We start from the raw sequence: 19,267 nt of genomic DNA on the forward strand, positions 1-19,267 counted from the left end.
TCTCGACAAAGTTGCTCCTGGAGCTGATCCAACGGAAAAGTAGCGGCTCCTTTAAGCCAGAAGAAGGCTGGGACGAGGACCCGGCGGCTACTCTCCGCTGGCGCTTGGATGCCGTGAGGGGCGGAGTCCCGCTATGCAAATCTGAGCTGCTGATCGATGACGCACCATCACCCCATGAGCCGCTTCGCGCGCCGATTGGCTAATGCAAGCCTGGTCCCATTGACAACAAACTTGGGGGTGCGGAGGCTCGGGGCGGGGCTGCAGTGGGCGCGGCCCGGGGCGGGGGAATTCTGCCCCGCCCCTTCCGTGGAGTCGGGGCGCAGCTCAAACATGGCGGCGGTTGGCACGGGGCGGTGAGGCGGTACCAGGTGGGGGCTGTCGGGTGTCATGGGCGGTGGCGGCGGTACCGCCTCCGCGTCTCCCTGAGCTGGACCTCACGGGGGACTCTGCGCCAAGCTGGGCGATGGATGAGAGCAGCGAGCTGGGCGTTCTGGAGACCATGGAGACCCTCACGGAGCTGGGCGATGAGCTGACTCTCGGGGACATCGACGGTGAGTGGCGGCGGCTGGGTGGGAGTGCGGGGGGCGCGCGGGGAGGAAGGGGTTACGGCGGCGCTCGCGGGTGCGCGTGCGCCCACCCCGCGATCGCCCCGGCGTGCGCGGGAAGGAACCCGCGGGGGCCGGGCTGCCCGGGAGGTTCCCAGTTCTTCTGGCTCCAGAGTCTGAGCCCGGGTCGTGACGCAGGGCTCCCGGTGGCTGAGGAGTCGTGGGCGCCGCGGGGCCCGAAGCGGGGCTGGGGGCGTCGCGAGTGCCGCCAGAGGAGAAAGCGAGGCGGCTGCCTCCCTCGCGCGCCCACACGCGCTCTGGTTTGTCCGGTCTTCGCCGGCGTCCCGCGTCGCACCTGTCACTCCCTGCCTGGCCACTGGAGCGGCTTCGGGATTTCCCGGACTGCGCTCCCGGGCTCGGCTCCCCCACGCCCCCGCTCTTTTCGGGATTGACTGACAGCCGGGTCTGCGGGCGCTCTGGAAAACTTTGGGCAACAGCTGCAAAAAGCAAGTTACTGATGGAGTGGACAGAGACCGCAGAGTGCGGCGGCCTTGGATGGAGACCCGGGCGCTCCTGCTGTCGCACTGCAAAGGGAGTTGAGCAGCAAGAATTTTGAGTTGTGGCCCCTCGGGTACAGACTAGGGAGCTGGTGGCCTTTGTTTCGGCGGCCTTAACAGCGAAGTGGAAGAACTGGTAGGAGCCCAGGGAACCTCTCTTAAAATTCTCTCACTTTTCAGCCACGGGAAGGAAGGTTTGGAGAGGGTCCCAGACTTGCCCGCGGTCATCATGCTGGTTAACAAAGCCCAGTTCTTTCTGTTTCTGAGCCACTATTAGTTTCTTTCCACTCCACCTTTAAGAAAAATAGGCTAGTAATTAAGTCATTCTCAGTAGTCAGGGCTCTTCTGAAGTTCTCAGTCCCAAATACTTTGCGTTAGTTCATTTATTCAATCCCGCTGAATTGGGTATCGCTCAGTTTTGCCGGAGGTGTCGTTTAAGGTCACTTACTTTAGAGAGTCCAGAACTCCTAGGCAGTGACTCAGTTTATGGAATGTTACTACACCTAGAATCTAGAACCTTGCAGGCAGATGTGATGGCCACATCCTCGCTTCGCAGGCGAAGAAGCAGGTAGAAGGTTCTCTCGTGGAGAAAGGAGTGACAACAGTTGTTTAAAGAAGGTGTTGGCCAGGTGCCTGTTTTGCTTTTGTAGCATTTTGTAGCATTTTTCCCTTAGGGTTCGCCCTTACTTCTCATTTTGGTCATCCAGACAGTGTGACAAGCCCGTGTATTGGAAGTTCCACTTTTAACCACAGATTCTTCCACCAAGGATCGCTAAACACTAAGATAGGTTAACGAATGGGAGGGGTTACTCCTTGGAACGTGGGAGTGGCTAAAGTGTTTTGAGCACCCAGGTACAAGATAAAAGTGTTAAGCACTCACACAGGTTCCCAATACTTATCACAGCCCTGTCAGATAAAGATGGATGTCAGACTGGCCATCTCCCCTCACCGTTGTTGGGACTGAAGCCCAGCGCTGTTCATTAGCATACCCAGGGTTCCCTAGTCAGTAAGGATGTCTAAAACTGCCTGCCAGCAGGTACAAGAGAAAATTCATCTTGGTCTTTTTTTTTTTTTTTTTTTTTTTGTACTTACATTTTATAATGATCTTTATTTGTCTGCGTTTTCAGTCTATTAAATCATCTTAGCGGTTAATATTAACCTTATAGATTGCTAAGTCTCACGGAAAATTTTAGGACCACCTGGGGTTTTGTATGTGCCTAGGGCAGCAAGTGCAAGTCAGAGGTGGGAAAGCTTCCTTGAAGGCTAGTTTACCAGAAAGATCACACCAAGGAGATAGCCATTGACCTTAAAAGACAAGAAGAACCAGTTGAACAAAGCTAAGGACACCGGGCTAGTTGGAAGTGTCCCCTGAACCCTCTGTTCTCCTGAGCAGGTTACTGGAGGGGCGGGGGGCGTGGTACGACGGGACAAGGGGACAAACCACCTTTCTTTTTCTTCCCTCTGTTCTTTGCACCGAGAACAGCCCTTGGGACAGTGAGAATGCTCACTGTTTATGGAATGTCTGTATGAGTACCTGGGACAGGATACTAAACGGTATTAGGTATAGTTTCCATGATTGGATCAGGGTGAGCAGCCCATGTGCATCCAAGAGGAGGAAGAGGAGAGGTGATATGAATGCACTTTTGTAACTGGAAGCCTAAAAGTCTCATGGCTGCCTTCAGGAGCTCAAGGAGCTGTGAGTCCAAGACCAACAGGGTCTCTTCTTAGTCGGAGAGCTTTACGTTCTTTAAGTTCTTCTTTCTTTTTTTTTTTTTTTTTTTTAAAGATTTATCTATTTATTATGTTTAAGTACACTGTAGCTGACTTCAGACAATCCAGAAGAGGGAGTCAGATCTTGTTACAGATGGTTGTGAGCCACCATGTGGTTGCTGGGATTTGAACTCCAGACCTTCGGAAGAGCAGTCGGGTACTCTTACCCACTGAGCCATCTCACCAGCCCTAAGTTCTTATTTCTTTGGGGTAAAATAAATGGTCACTGACCTGGAAATATAGTTCCATGGCAGGGTGCTTGCCTGGAATTCATAAATTTATGAGTTTGATACCTACTACCACAAAGACAATGCAATTGAGCACAGTGGAGCATAAGCCATCTCAGCTTTCAGAAGCTGAGGCAGAGGGGTCACCTCATGTTCTAAGACCAGCCCAAACAACTTAGTGAGACCCTCATCTCAAACTAAAAAAGAATGCTGGAGGGGGGAGGGGCAGCTCAACAGTAGAACTCTTGCTTAACATATGTTGAGGTCCTAGGTTCAATTCCCAATACTGCCCAAAAAAAAAAAAAATAGAATAAATAAACAATTTCAGCAGGACACTATATAAATAAGAAAGGACTTTCTTATAATGGGGACTGAGATAACCTAGATAAATTAGGTGATGGAATGAAGCCCTTTGGAAGAATATCAATGTCATTCTCTCTGAAGCAATGCCAGAGTCTGGAGTTTTATTTATTTTTTTAACTGTTGGCTTCATTATCTTTTTTTGGTTTGTGTGTGTGTGCCTCTGATTGTGGGCATAGGTGTGCGTTGGTGTCTGTTTTGCCCTTACAGTATGACTTCAGGCGTCAGGTTTTGGCTTTCATCTTCTTTGCAGCAGTGTCTCTCCTGTTGTTTGACACAGCATCTTCTCTCGGGCTCTTGGGCCTCTGACCTTCCAAGGATTCCCCTGTCTGCCTTCCATCCTGGCCAACAAGGGGCACTGGGCTTACAGACCTGCCTTCCACGCTCAGCCTCCTGTGGGCTCTGGGGATTAGAACTCGGGGACTCACACTTGTGCAACAGGTAGTTTATCCACTGAGCCTTCTCCCCAGACCTTAACTTTTTTTTTACATTTATTCAGTTTATGGATATGCGTTTGCCTGTGTGTCAAATGAAGGCGTCAAATGGCAACTTTTAGAGTTAGTTCTCTCCTTCTACCATGTGGGTTCTGGGGATCAGAGTCAAATCACCAAGCTTAGCAGCCAGCATGCCTCTTTACCCACTGAGCCATCTTATTGGCCCACCAGTCCTCTTAAAAGTTTTATTTCTTGAGAATTCCATATGTGTATACCATTTGTTTTGATCATATCCACCCGCTCACCTCTTTCAAGACCTCCCCTCACATTTCCCTTCTGGCTTACCTGTACTCTTTCCTTTCTAAAAATAATAATAATAATAATAATAATAATAATAATAATAATAACAACAACTCACTAGGCCAATTAGTGCTTCCCGTGTGCACATAGTAGGACCTGCTGTGTCCATTGTCGATCAGGTGGGGCTGAATCACACGAAGGCCTTTCAGGTCCCAAGGTTAAAGGCATGTGTCACAAATTCCGTCTTGTTCCTCTTTCCTTTTTAGCAATAGAGAAGCAAACACCTAAAACCAAACCTTCTGAAAGAGCCACTTGTTCTGGCCCATTTTGTATCTCTCCTCAGTCTTCACCTTGGCCTCCCACCTGGCTTGTATTTCAGAGTAGGGTCTCTGAAGATAACCTTGTTGACAGCAGCCATGTCTTTTATAGAAAGATAGTATCTTCTTCTGGCATCAGAAAACACAGAGTCAAGAACCTTTTTTTTGCTAGGCACAAAAGAAATAGGTGTCAGGGGCTGCAGAGATGGCTCAGCAGTTAAGAGCACTGGCTGCTCTTCCAGAGGACCTGAGTTCAACTACCAGCACCCACGTAGTGGTTCCCAGCTGTCTGTAACTTAGTTCTAGGAGACCCAACATCCTCATGGTTCATAGAGATACACACAGGCAAAGCGCACCCATACACATAAACACTAACTAATTAATCAATTAAAATAGGTATCAAGAGCAGCACTGATAAGCATATGAAGGAATAACCAAGCTAACTGAAGGAAAAAAGGGCTGCTAAAGAGGTTTTTTTTGTAATTAACATTATGTGTAAGAAAATGGTATATGAGATCCAAGAGGTGAAATGAAAATGAATTGTGCTCTAGATAGATTGGCTTTTTTTTTTTTTTTTTTTTTGAATATTAGGAAGGGAGTTGGTGAACATTTCAAAGTAGAAATAACTAGTCATGGGTTAAGAAATGCCAACTGTGTTGCTAAGATGTAGGGGTGTGACCTCTGTGAAGGCCGCATAGAGGGAACTGTAGGATTCTAGTGAGACCTTGAGCACGGGGCGTCCCGGGGCATTGAGGAAGCTGTGCTAGGGAAGCTTGCCGAGGAGATGATGGTGTGTAGGCTTATGTGGGCTTGTGCAGGGGCGTAGTCACAGTCGGGATGGGAAACCTGTTCAGAAGCTAATGACGAGGGAGATTGAAGTGAAAGAAAAGAACGGAGGATGGTGCTACCGAGTGCTGCGGGGATGCTCAGGCCATGCAAGGAGACCACACAGGAGGTCAGCCTTCGTTGAAGGGTCGAGTGGCAAGGGAAGGATCCAGAACTAGATGAACCAAACAGCACTCAGAAGTCCGTGAGGGAGGTGCAAGCAGGGGCAGCGCTTCTCCTTGGGGAAGGGTGAGCTTCTGAAACCTCACCTTGGGCCTTGTGCATGTGAAGCAACCTCTCTACCACTGAGCTGCATTCCCAACTCCCGTGTTTCTACATTTTATTTTGAAACATGGGCTCATAAAGTTGCTCAGACTGGCGTGTCTCAGCCTGTCGCTACCAGCTCTCCTTTCCTCTTTAGGAGTTGCCTGTTCTAAATGTGATGCTTTAATGGACCCGGAGCCCATGGCTTCTTCCCCTTAGCACACGTTCCAGTTCATCCATGTTGCAATGTAGTGTTTCAGCCTGGCTCCTTTTGTTAACTCACCTGTCAGCTGCCAGACTTTGGGGCTCTTTCTCCCTTTTGGCTGTTTGGAAAGAAGCAACTGAGAAGTTTGGTTTTCTGTGGACATGCATGGTCGTTTTTCTCAGGTAGATCACCTGTACTTGGTGTTTGCTTGTCCATTCGTCCACTGTCTTCCTGTCCCTGGTCAGTTCTTTTGCTTCTTGCAGCCCTCACTCTGTTTGCCCATCTCTGGTTAAGTCAACCGCCCTTAAAGACCTACAGGGTGGTGTTGAGGTTCCTGGTCCCTGGTTCTTGATTTTGGGGTGGTAGTGTTTGCTTCCTTGTTTTTTATGAAACACATTCAACTTCTAGAGGTAATTTGTTGTTGTTTGATGCTGGTTTGGCCTCAAAGTGTATGTGCGCATGCACCAAGACTGACTTTTAAAGTTCGGGAATGACAGACATAGTTTGGAAGTAAAATGTTGAGGATTGCCCTGTTTCTAAATACATAGTCAGCTCACACTGACTTAATGAGTTTATAGTTTTAGACAGTTTTTTTCTTTTTTTTAAACAACAAGGTCTTTTACTGTGTAAACCTGGAACTCAATGTGGGAGAGGGGAGTGCTGGGATTCAGATGGGACCACAACTCCCATCTGAAAGTAACATGTTTTGAGACCAGGTCCTGCTTGTGCGACCCCAGGCTGGGCTTGTGGTATTCTTGGCTAGGCCATCCTAGTGCTACGGTTACAAATGTGTACTGTGGAGCCTGGTTTAATGGGTAGGACAGAGTTTGTAGTAGAAATTTGAAGAAGCAGCTTGAGTTTCAGCTCCTGGTACTTGAAAATGTTGATCCCACGCTGCCCTCCCATCCCCCTGCCTCCGCCTCCCCCTGCTGCAGTGCAGGTATTACAGGCATCCGCGCCATCCCCGTATTGCCATTTTGCTGTGCTGGGAACTGACTTGAGGGCCTTGTGCCCACTGGGCTGCCCTGAGCCACAACCCCAGCCCCAGCACTCGGATCCTTTGTATTTTTCCTATGAAAGCTATCGAGCACTTGCTGTTGCCCACAGCTTGTTCTTTTCCACATGCTGTAAGCTCTTGGCCTCATCTGCTTACATTTTCTGGGGTTTCTCAGAGCAGACCAGTGTATTATTGAGTTTTCCTTTCTCTGTCTGTTTGGCCTCGCCCTTGTTAAACATTCTGTGATCACATCCAAGCCATTGGGCTAATAATATTCCTGACCATTGAAGTCTTTAAAATTTGCGGTTCTCATACTCTGCTCAATATCCTGCATTTATTTTAAAAAGGGTGTTCTTGTTTCCATCTCGAGCAGGGTTTCTCTGTGTAGCCCTGGCTGTCCTAGAACTCACTCTGTAGACCAGGCTGGCCTCGAACTCAGAGAGATCCCATCTGCCTCGGCCTCCCAAGTGCTGGGATTACAGGAGTGCGTCACCATACCTGGCTAGCCAAAACTTTTAAAGTATATACACACTTGTGATATTTTCGCATACAGATTGCTATACGTGGCAATAATTGCGGTGTAATGGGTCCTGTAATGCAGTATAATCCAGCCAGATAGACAGTTTGCATCTCTTTGGCTCTGTTGAACATTTTCATCATGGTAGTCTCTTAGATTAAGTAGAGTTGCTTTGAGCAACTCAGGAAAAGTCGCTTTGGAGCCCACATTGCCAGCTGTGTCCTTTTCACTTGTCACATTTTCCCATTGCTCCAAATTACAATGGTTACCCTTGCTTATTGGGGTTAGGGAAGTACTGCATTTACATGGATCAGAAGTTTGTACATGTGTAAAATAGGACCGTGAACATTCTTGCTCTCTCTACCTATCTCCCCAAATTACACCTTCTCAAAGATAATCAGGCTTAGGCTGGAGAGATGGCTCAGTGGTAAAGAGCACTGACTGCTCTTCCAGAGGTCCCAGGTTCCATTTCCAGCAACCACATTGCTAAAAGCATCTGTAACTGCAGTCCCAGGAGATCCAGTGTCCTCTTCTGGCCTGTGAGGTCACTGCACACATATGGTGCACAGACATACATGCAGGCCAGACATCCATTCAAACAATACAAATAACCCCCAGCCCCAATTTTTTTTTAGTTTCTTTTACCTCCTGCTAAACTTGTTATAAGTAGAAGCAAAGGCCGGTGAGATGACCTAGCAGGGAAGGCACTTGCTGCCTGAGGACCTGATTTTAATCCACGGAAACCCCAGGGTAATAGGAGAGAACCGACTCCAGCAAGCTGTCCTCCACACGCGTGCACACACACACATGCACACACGCACCGTAGCACTCAGGAGGAAAAGGCAGGCAGGTCTCTGAGTTCAAGGGCAGCCCAACCTGTTGGGTGAGAAGTTAGCACTCACCCTGCTCATGTCAGAGGTACCACTTTAATGCCCACCAGGGGAACCGGCAGGGATTCTAATCCCTTTCTTTTTTGTCCACTTCTGCCACACTCCTGTCAGGCTCCCAGCTGAAGCCCCTCCCTGGTGCTTCGCTTATGCAGAAGCACTTGACTTTTAACACGCTCCTTGAGGTTCAGTGGGTCCTAGCTTTCCGTCTGTGCTCTGAGGGTCTTGGGAAAGTTTCCTAAATTCCGTAAGACTGTTGTGGAAGGTCTGTGGTCTCCCCCTGTATTTTTAGGGCATCACACCTTGCCGCCCCAAACTTTAGGTACATCTTCCCCTGAAAAATTCTGTTCCACCATTGTAAATGGTGTTGCAAAGTTGCTTCTTTTCACTCTTAATTTGCTCATGACCACTTTGCACCAGCCTCTATCTCCACATAACGTAGGAAATATCCTTTGGTTACAAGTCATGTCTTTTAAGAAAAAACATCTCTCTTGAAGGACTAGAGCCATGGTTTTCAACCTGTAGGTCCTGGCCCCTTTGGGGTCACATATCAGATATTTATATTACAGTCCATAACAGGAGCAAAATCACAGTTATGAAGTAGCAATGGAATAATTTTATGGCTGGGGGGGTCACCACACCATGAGGAACTGTATTAAAAAGGTCCCAGCATTAGGAAGGCCAAGAAACGTTGGACTGGAGAGATGGCGCGGCAGTTAAGGGTCTGTACTGCTCTTATAGTAGACTTGAGTTGGTTCTTGGCATCTACAGCGGACAGTCAACTACTGGTAATTTCAGTCCTGGGAGTTTGAGGGGGGCCAGTGTCCTCTTCTGGCCTCTGAGGGGAACCTGCAGCACTCATGTTCATCATATACAGATACACTTATATAAAATTAAAGTATTTTTTTAATAGTTTTGATCAGCCTTGAAGTTGGGCGTGCTAGTACATACCCTTAATCCCAGCACCTGGGAGGCAGAAGCAGGTGGGTATCTGAGTTTGAGGCCAGCCTGGTGTACATAGTGGGTTCTAGGACAGCCAGGGTTATATAGTGAGACCCTGAGTAAAAAGTAATCAGCCTTGGGAGTTTTCCTGAGCTAGCAAGCTTTCTCTTTATTTCTTGGGCAGGGTTGGGCCACAACTTGTGGTAATTTTTCCCATGGTGTTAATTTTTTGTGTCTGCATATATACACACATAAAATTACATATACATGTGTAAAAGATTATTGCATTTGTATATTTAGTTGGAGGGATCGTATGTGCCACGGTGTGTGAGGATCAGAGGATAACTTACAGAGGTTGTTTTTGTCTTCCACAGTTGTTTCTGTGGTTCGGCCATGTGGCTAACCAACTTGGATCTAAAGCCTTGATAGCGATCGAGTTACCCACTGAGCTGTCTTGCTGACCTAGGACCTTTTGCTCTTGTTTGTAGATACTGAGGAAATGTGACTAGTTAGTCATTAGCATCTTCCTTACTTGGCTTTGCTTTTCTTTTCTTTTTTTTCGAGACAGGGTTTCTCTGTGCAGCCCTGGCTGTCCTGGAACTCACTCTGTAGATCAGGCTGGCCTTGAACTCAGAAATCTGCCTGCCTCTGCCTCCCGAGTGCTAGGATCAAAGGCGTGTGCCACCACACCTGGCTACTTGACTTTTCTATTGCTGTGATAAAACCCCAGAACCCAAAGCAACTTGAAGAGGAAAGGACTTATTTTGCTTACACATCTGGATCACAGTCCATCCCTGGGGGAGGGCAGGGCAGGAACCAGGAGGCAGGAACTGAAGCAGTGACCATGAAAGAACGCAGCTCACTGACTTGCTCTCAAGGCTTGATCAATCTGCTATATTACACAGTCCAGGCCTGCCAGCCCAGGGTGGTCCGGCCCTCAGTCGGCTGAGTCCTCGCAGTAATCATTACGTTATTACAGTCGGTCACATTCAGGAAGGAAATGCACACAGACTTGCTTACAGGCAGCCTGATGTGATAGAGGCACTTTGTCACCTGAGGTTCCCTTTTCCCAGATGACTGTAGTATATATCAAGTTATCAGAAAGCCAACTAACCAGCACGCCGTCCCTGGGGTCGCAGCTGCTTTACGGTTTCCTCCCTCCCTCCTTCCCTCCCTCCCTCCCTCCCTCCCTCCCTCCCTCCCTTCCTTCCTTCCTTTCTTTTCCTTCTCCTTTTTTGGGTTTTTCCAGACAAGGTTTCTCTTGTAGAGTTGGCTGTCCCTGAACTTGCTCTGTAAACCAGGTTGGCCTCAAACTCCCACAGATCTGCCTGCCTCTGCCTCCTGAGTGCTGGGATTGAAGGTGTGCGCCACTGCCCAGCATCTTTAGCTTTTGAAGTCATAGGTAAGCAGCATCCCCGTGTGCTCAGCACTGCATCTGCTCAGACCTTTACAGAGGTCTGAGCTGGGACCTGGGCTGAGCTGCTATCAAAGGAAACCAGAATCCAGGCACTGTCCACTCTGTAAGACTGTTTTCATCTAATAAAGCTGGTTGGTTTTTAGTCTTTTCTCCAGTTCTCCAGGTACTTAGGATCTGAGGCCCATGCTACACAATTAGTAAGTGGTATGTTGGTGACCTTATTCCAGATGTGTGACGTTCTGAAATCTGTGGGCATCTCCTCTGGTCCGTGCCAAATTCCTTGCCGATTTAATAAGCAGGTGTCTGAACTGTGGGTCCAAGGTAGAAATGGAATTCAAAACTTGAGAGATGTTAGATTCTCTAATGATTTCACCGTCAGTGAGCATGTGCCTAGTCCCTGGGCCCTGGAAGTGACTTCCCCTGGGTACCCTGACTCTTCTGTGCATCCCTTCCGTGTGTAGGGTAGGGGTTGGGATATCTCCAGTACTTGATGAGGTGAGCTGAGCCAGACAGTCGGAGCGGGCAGGACCTAACAGTCTTTTTTTTTTTTTTTTTTCTTCCCACTATCAAGAAGGGAATTGAATGAACTTCAATTTGCGTTGATGAGTTTTTTAAGAACAGTTTCAGAGTGTTGATTTTCCCCGTTTTTAAATGGCTCTTGTAAGCACAGTGGGCGGGTCACAGGAATAGTCGGAGTGTGATGGGTTTGTTCCGTTTTTCCTGCACAAGACTCAAAGGATTAAAAAACTTTTTGATGTGATGGAATTTTTTTAGAGGCTAGCAGAAGAGTAGCCTGGCCCTCGATGTGAAGCCCCTGGAGAACTCCTGCTTAGAAACTGGCCTCCAGATGCTGAAGGACTCCTGTGTCTCTCTAGCCTTGGGAGTCGCCAGTCCCCTCACAATCTTACTCTTTCATCTGGCCTGGGAACAGGTCTATTGGGTTCGGGGTGGTGATGAAACTCAGAGTTGCTGAACCAGGTTTGCAGCTGCTTTGTTGCACTGACTTCTGCCTAGCCCTGGCTCCAGCCATCCCACAACTGCAGGGAAACTGCGTCGTTTCCTGGGCACTAAACATTCCTGTGGGCCTCAACCTTTGCTAAAGTCGACCTGGTAGCATTTGTCTGCCTAACGGTGCTGTGAGATCCGCGCTCTGTTTCTGTGTGCATTTTTCATGGACATTCATAAGGGCTCTGCAGAAGAGACAGGAAATGACCGACCCATGCAGGACTTTCTATGCTGAGCAGAGCGTGCCGCTCATCCTTGCCTGTGGGAACGAGGCGGAGATGCCCTGGTGGAGGGAGCCGGGTTGTCAAGGAGCCTTTTCTCTGGTCAGAAGTTGTAATGAATGGATACCATATGTTCATAGCCCAGTGCTAGAACATGTTTGAAATGAATGCAACAGTCCCTGTTTTCAGGGCGCTTTTTCTTTTTGATTGCTGTACTCAGAGTACAAGCTTACATCCCAGTGTTCGCAAGGAAAAAATGTAGCTGGAGCCATCACAGGAAGAATTCCAGATGTTTGAGGCACTAAAGAAGGACTTGGGGAAGTCTTCACAAGGACTTTGGCTAAGTTGTAAATGAAGGGTGGGTGAGCAGATGCGTGTTTGTAAAATTATTTATTTGTATTTTATGTACATTGGTGTTTTGCTTGGGTGCACGTCTGTGTGAGGCAGTCAGATTTTGGAGTTACAGTTGTGAGCTGCCATGTGGGGGCTGGGAATTGGGCCTGGGTCCTCTAGAAGAGCGGTCAGCAAGTACACTTTTCTGCTGAGCCATCTCTCCAGCCCCTAGCAGAACCGTTCTTGATAAACTGTTACCTTCTCAACCCCTTTTAATCAGGCCCTTCTATGCTTCAGTGTATTCTCTATCTGACAAGCTTGAGTTAAAAGCAAGGGTTTACTTGAGGGAGGGGAGTACATGTATTGATTGACAATCTAGAAAGCTGGGCTTGGAAAATGGGTTTGAATCCAGAGAGGCTCAGCGGTGCCAGAGCCCAGCCAGGGTTAGGATAAACAGCAGCCTGCTCAGGACCCCGCCTTCCTGACGACCTGTTGGGTCCTTTCCTGAGTAGGAGCAGGCCTTAATCAGAGTTGACTTGTAGGCAGCCTTGTCAAGACATGCCTGGTGGGCATTCTCCAGAGGACCAGTGGGATGCTCATGGTGTGTGTGCGTGTGCGTGATGAAACGAAATGACAGCTGTCCATTGCTGCTCCTCTCTGGTGATGATGTCATTACGGCCTTCACCTAAGGCAGCTCCATCCATCCATCCCTCTCGCGTTCCAGGATCTCTGCATTGTCAATTTGCAGGGCATCTCCTGGTGCTGTTTTGTTGCTGTTTTCCCTCAAACTGTTCCTTTTTCCTTGAATGCGCTTCCATCCCTTTAGCTCTTAGAACCCCTTTTATCCAGGGTTCAGCTTTCAGTCGCCCAGAGTGGTCCTTTCCTCCTTACAGCCTTACATGTTTGAGGCATCTGACTCCCTTATGGCGAAGCTGGTGGAACTGGTTGGGTCTCTGTCCTCTCTGGGATTCTCTTGAATATGTTAGACAAGCATTCTACCACGAGTACCACTAGGCTGCATCCCAGTGTGCCTCCCCCCTCACCCCCCACTTTTAGGCACAGTCTCAGTGCAGCAGGCCCACCTCAGATTCAGTCCTCTTGCTTCAGTCTCCCAAATGCTAGGGATTAAAAACCCAGGGCCTTAACACATGTCGGACAAGCACCCCATCATTGAGCTGTCCCCCTACCCCCCGTGCAAAACAATTCATTCAATCCTTCTTTTTTCCTTCCCTGCCTCTCTCTTTTCTGCCTTTCTCTCCTTTTTCTTTTCTTTATTTTTATCTCTTCTTGGGTACGCCATCTTTTTGTAGCCTCGGCTAGTCTCCAGGTCTCACCCAGCCTCATCCTGTGTTGGGATTGTGTCCTGGACGCCATGTCCAGCTGAGTGCTTTTTTCCTTGCTCTGTAGGGTCCCACGAGGCACGGAAGGCCATCCGAGCTGTCAGACACAGAGTGAGCATCACAGACAAGTGCCAAGTGGATGGTGGTGTAGCATTCAAGAACCTACTGTACTGTGGGTTTGGTCTTTGTTTATGGAGGTTTGAGAGTGTGATGGTGAATGGCCGATTCTTGAGGTCTGACATTTTTTACCTAATAGTCTTGGTACTAATAAGGGTTGAGGTCCCTTGCTTTGCGGACTCCGTCCCTAAGAGCACAATCCAGGTGGGGTGGTTTGTGCCTGACTTTGTTGACAGTGTGTGGGTTATCTGTCGTTGTGAAACCCAAGGCCCTCTTGAAGCACAGGATCATGTAGGATCAGTCCCTTGAGCAGCTTGCTCAACTTTTAGACTGCTCTTTCAAGAGTGGGAAAAAAAAAGAGCCACGTAACTCATGTAACCCTAGGGTGGGGGCAGGTAATGAGCGAGGAAAGACAGGAAAAGCCTGAGATGACACATCCTTTCCTCCCTGAGCTTGGGTGTTCACCCCTGCTCACTCCCCAGGGAAGCACTCACTGAATGTCCACCGTGCCCACCTGCTCCTGGGCTTGGTTCAGTGACAGCCGAGTGATACTGGCACCAAAGCATTCAGTGACTGTGAGCTTGATTGCAAATCCCAGCTCCACTCCCTTGGGCGTTGTGGGTGCTGGCCATGTTACATTAGGTGTTAGCTACTTCATAACTGTACTTTCGCTGCTGTTAGGAATCGTAGTGTAGATAGCTGATGTGTGACCCCTGGCCCAGTTACTTCATCTCCTTGCCTTGATTTCTTGTTTGAGAGGTGGATGATGATAGATAGCACTCGCCTCAGGCTTGTAGAGGTTACACGAGGAAAGGTATCAAGTGTTTAATGGAGTGCTGTCTGTCATGTGCCGTTTGTATTACTTCTGTTACTAATCAACTCTGGGCCACTTCTTGACTGTTGTACTCAGAGTGCAGACTTTTAAAAATAGCAAATGGAGCATCATGGAGTGTGCTTTTGAAACATGGGGGGCTAAGAGACTGGTATCTCTGGCCAGCCTTAGGAAAGAACTAGCATGCTTGTGTATGGTGCCTGCATGGGTGTGGATTCCCATGGAACATTCCAGAATCCAGCTGCTGTGAAATGGGGGTGGAGTTCTTCAAGGACACCACAATGTGTATGTTTATGGGGATAACGTCTGCATTGGGGTGCCTCTGTGTGTGGATGGGGTTTGGGGGCCACAGGGCTTCCCCAAGAAAGGCCCCCATTTCTGTTTCTCACTTATATGCCTAAGACCGTGCAAAACTCCTCTTAGGGACTTAAGTTGTTTCTTAGGCACAAACAGCTCCACATTTAAGCACATAAGACTGAGGCAGCATGCAAAATGCCTTACATATGAGTGCTTGAAACAGGTCACCTCATGGGGTGGGTTTGAAAATTCTGTAACAATGTGTGGGAAATGCCTAACCAGGCATTAGGAGCAAAATAACAGTGGTAACACTAAAGAAGGTATTTTCCAGAAAAACAAAACAAAACAAACAAACAAACAACAAAACTCGTGTTTATACTTCGCTAATAATAGTATACAAGTTTGCTCACAAGCATAAGTAAAGAAGCAGCTGTATACGGACAATTTTACAGTTGTGTGCTGTGTGCCTGGCCTGACAGATGTTGCACAGGTGTCTGACAACCCTCAGAACCTGCCTCTTGCAGGCTTTTACTGCTGTGTGACATGTAATAGGGTGGCAGTCAGTGTTTATTCCATGCGTGTCTTTATTGCCGTGTTCTCTATTAGAGCAGAAGGGGCTAAGAAGAGTTGTCTTTGGACGGAGATCTGTTATAGAATAAGAATTTGGATAGGAAAGTATGCCTATGAACTACAAAGAGCTAGTCTCTCTTCCCTGTGTCCCTTGATGAGTTAGTTACGTGCTTACTGTTCAGTTAGCTTTGGGGAGGGGTTGGTGGTTGCTTTTATGGTGGTGAAGACAGAACCTTAGAGCTTACTGAGCTCCGTGCCCAGATCTCGTCCACTGACACTGAAAGCAGTGTGTGGCCGATTTTCCAAATCCCTTCTAACACACTTTCATTTCGCCTTTACTGTCACTCCGGGTCTGTATGGTATTTTTCTCCCAAGTTGTGATTTATATAAATGCAAAATAAAGACATGTTTGGAAATCAGCGGTGGTAGTACACACCTTTAATCCCAGCACCCAGGAAGCAGAGGCAGGAGGAACTCTGAGTTTGAGGCCAGCCTGGTCTACGGAGTAGGTTCTAGGACAGCCAGATACAGTAACAGAGACACCCTATCTCAAAAAAAGAAAACAGATAAAACCAACCAAACAAACAAACAGAAAATAAATGGCTAGAAGCCAGGCGTGGTGACACATGTGTGTAATGTTTGTACTCAGGAGGTGGGACGGGAGCCTTCAGGGTCCTCTTCAGCTCCATAAGGAGTTCAGAAAGAGCCTGGGGTCCATGAGACTGGATCTCAGTACCCTACACACACCAAGAACGGGGGTGTCACATGTTACTGTTATGTTAGCCACATAAAAGTAATATAAATTAACAGGGCCAGTTGTAATCACCTTCTATAAATTTAAATAAAGCATACATATGATTTCTAAATAGAAAATACAATTTTCTTTTAGACATGAATAGTGTAATGGCTTTTTAAAAATTATTTAAATGATTTCTGTATGTGGGGGGACACGGGTCAGTTCTCCCCTCCACCACAGGCATTCCAAGGATCAGCTCAGGTCACCAGGCTTTGTGACAGACTTCCTCATTCACCAGGCCATCTTGCTGGCCCTCCTTTATTCCTTTAACTTTTAAACAAGAGATTTATTTTATGGGTATGAGTGTTTTTCCTGCATATAAGTGCACTGCATGTATGTGTGTGCACCGTGTCCATACCTGTTACCCACAGAGGCGGGTACATCTTGAGACTGGAGTTGCAGGTTATGAGCCACCATGTAGGTGCTGCGAATCAGACCCAGGAAACATCCTTTGAAAGAGCAAGCAGCCTGTGTGCTCAGCCACTGAGGCATCTCTCCAGCCCTCGTTGGTTGCTGCTGTGTGCCTCAGCCTCTTGAATGCCGGAATGGTGCACATGGGTCATCACAGCTGGCTCTGATGTCTTCTGCTTGTGGAACCTGGGACTCTGGGTGTTAGTCAGCTGCTATACCGCTAAGCTATCTCCAGCCTAGGTTCTTCTAAATGGAACCTTGTGTTCAGGAGCTCTCAGATAGCTGGACGAGAGGTGTCGAGTCCTTGGCGAAAGCCTTTAAGTAGGATGGTGAGCCAGCATAGAGAAAGAATAAAGGTGATCTTAGCAGAAAGGACATGGTGGTCTTACTCTGAGAATGACTCACCAACCCCAAACTGGTGCAGAAAGAGAAGTGGGTATCTTTGAAGGCTAGGTGAGTGGGAAGTGAAAGAAAGCTGTGGGTGTTGGAGGGCTCAGGACTGGGCAGGGCCGAGAAATGGCTCAGAGGACCAAAATTCAGTTCCAAGCACCTACAACCATCTGTAACTAACTTGAGCTCAAGGGGGAATCTAACTGGTCCCCTGGAGCACCCACATAAGCTGGACAGACAGATGTTCACGCTTCTTAAATAAAGAGAGAACAATTTGCAAGAAGGGCTGAAATGTGGTTTGTAGCTGGCAGGTGGCTCAGCAGTTCAGAGCACTTGCTGGTCTGTAGAGGGCCTGCGTTCAGTGGCCTGCACTAGGAGGCAGCGCACAACCATTTGTAACTCTAGTTCCAGGCGTCTTGTTTGAACAATGGCTGTGCAGGTCAGATGGTGATTGGTGTCTGACAGAAGACTAGTTGAATTGAAAACAGGGTGTGGGGTGGAGTGATAAGGTGCCATAGAGAGAAGCTTTGAAACAGTCAGTCTTAGGGTGAACCTGTGGCAGAGAAGAAAACCTGTGGAAAGTCCTATTGAAAATAGCTCTTCTGGGTGAGACAGTTGAACGGGCTCCAGCCTTGGGCTATGGAGACTGGAGAAGTCAGTACTTCATTCCCTCCCCACCCCCCCTCCCCACCCCTCCCACCCCGAACTGCAGAGGTGCCTTCTGGGTGCCTGGGAAAGGAGGAGAGAGCCGGACAGAGAGAACTAGGAGGCCACATTGAGTTGCTCTAGGTTTCTTGTGTGCTTTTTCTCTTGGGGGTGGGGTGTAGGCATGTGAATGTGCTGATAGTGGAAGCCAGAGCAAAGCATGTAGCCTTGGCGGCATGGTAAACGCCAAGTTATATGGTAAGTTATAGAGTAACTTACTGAACTGGGGGTCAGCTGTGAGTCATAAGCACACTCAGCCACGCCCGGCTTTTTGTATGAGTGCTGGGGATTTGAACTCAGGTTCTCATATTCACAGAGCAAACACTCTTACACACTGAACCAGGCCACCGCCTCCTTCTCCTTCTCCTCCTCTTCTATCTCCTCATCTTCCTCCTCCTTATCATCTTCTTCCTCCTTCTCCTCCTCCTCCTCTTGTTTTTTCAAGACAGGGTTTCTCTGTCTAGCTCTGGCTATGGTGAAACTGCGGATCAGGCTGGCCTCTGCTTCCTAAGCACTGGGATTAAAGGTGTGCACCACCACCATCCGGTCTATTTTCTAAATTTGTTTATAATAAATATATTATTCCTTTCATGATTTTAAAAATTGTCTAGAGCTGGCAAGATGCCTTAGCAGGTAAAGGCACTTGTCACCAAGGCTGATGGCCCGCGTCCCATCACTAGAGCACACACGGCGGGAAGAGAAAACTGACTCACCCCTACCTCTTTATACATGTGCCTTGGTATACACAAGCTCCCCCTGCCCCGTAAATAAATATAACTCAAAAATAAAACATATTATCTAACAACATTCATAATAAATATAAAGTGTAAGAATAACATTGTACTAATGTCTCAACGAATTAATAAAATATGTATTGAAAAAATAAGTAGTGGGGCTTGCAGAGGACACCCCAGCCACATGGCAGCTAGTAAAACAGTCTGTAACTCCAGGGGATCCAGCGCCCTCTTCTGTCCTCTGTGGGTACTGCATGTACGTGGTGCTCAGACACATTCAGGGAAAACCCCCATACAATAAGAATAAGTGACCTTTGCTCTGTGCAGTCACTCACTGTAGTCTAAGGTCTGAGGAGACCAGCTTTGGCAGTATGGTAAACCCTGAGTTATGTGGTAAGTTATACAGTAAGACCCTGGCTAAACTCTTCATCCTACCCCACCCTCACTCCCCTAAACAGAGTAATGACCTCTGTAAACCAGTTCTTCTCTTACCTCTCTGGGCTAGACAACAAATACCCATAGGACTATTAGCTGACTGTGTCATTTGAACACATTGTTACTCCATCTGGGGCGCTTTGGATGTACTCCTAATCAAAATTAATCTGATCAGGAGCCTGAAGTGATGGATTAGTGGCAGAGAGCCCTGGCCGTACTTCCAAAGGACCCAGGTTCAATTCTCAGCCAACCACACAATCTGTAACTCTAGTTCAGGGTTTCTGGTATCACCTGCATACATAGAGATAGACAAGTATGCCGGCAAAAACTCAATGGCATAGATTAAAACAATGCAAATTTGCTCTGATCATACTTTGATGTGCACTAGAGGCTGCCTGGCTAAGGCAGCCAAGATATGTTGTCGTCTCTAGGTCATAAGCTCCGTAGACTATACATGAACTTCTGTTTCTGTGAGGCATGAAGCTATTTGAAATGCACAGGTGCTAAAAACCTCCCT

General features: G+C 47.9%; 1 protein-coding gene across 2 annotated transcripts in view; it reads left to right on the forward strand.

Moving 5' to 3' along the window:
* Positions 1 to 329: 329 nt before the first annotated feature.
* The window catches only part of Srebf2 (sterol regulatory element binding factor 2), a 58,111-nt gene continuing 39,173 nt past the window's right edge, over positions 330 to 19,267 (forward strand). The window contains exon 1 of one of the 2 annotated variants that reach the window (NM_033218.1): positions 330 to 551. In NM_033218.1, the coding sequence (NP_150087.1) occupies positions 464 to 551 (88 nt within the window). In that variant the 5' untranslated portion in view covers positions 330 to 463. Of the gene's footprint in view, positions 552 to 610; positions 1,239 to 19,267 lie in introns of those variants that run through there. The other variant, XM_006520685.2, reaches the window with a different exon arrangement.

Source organism: Mus musculus, chromosome 15 (assembly GCF_000001635.26).
Source record: "Mus musculus strain C57BL/6J chromosome 15, GRCm38.p6 C57BL/6J".
NCBI classification, from domain to species: Eukaryota; Metazoa; Chordata; class Mammalia; order Rodentia; family Muridae; genus Mus; species Mus musculus.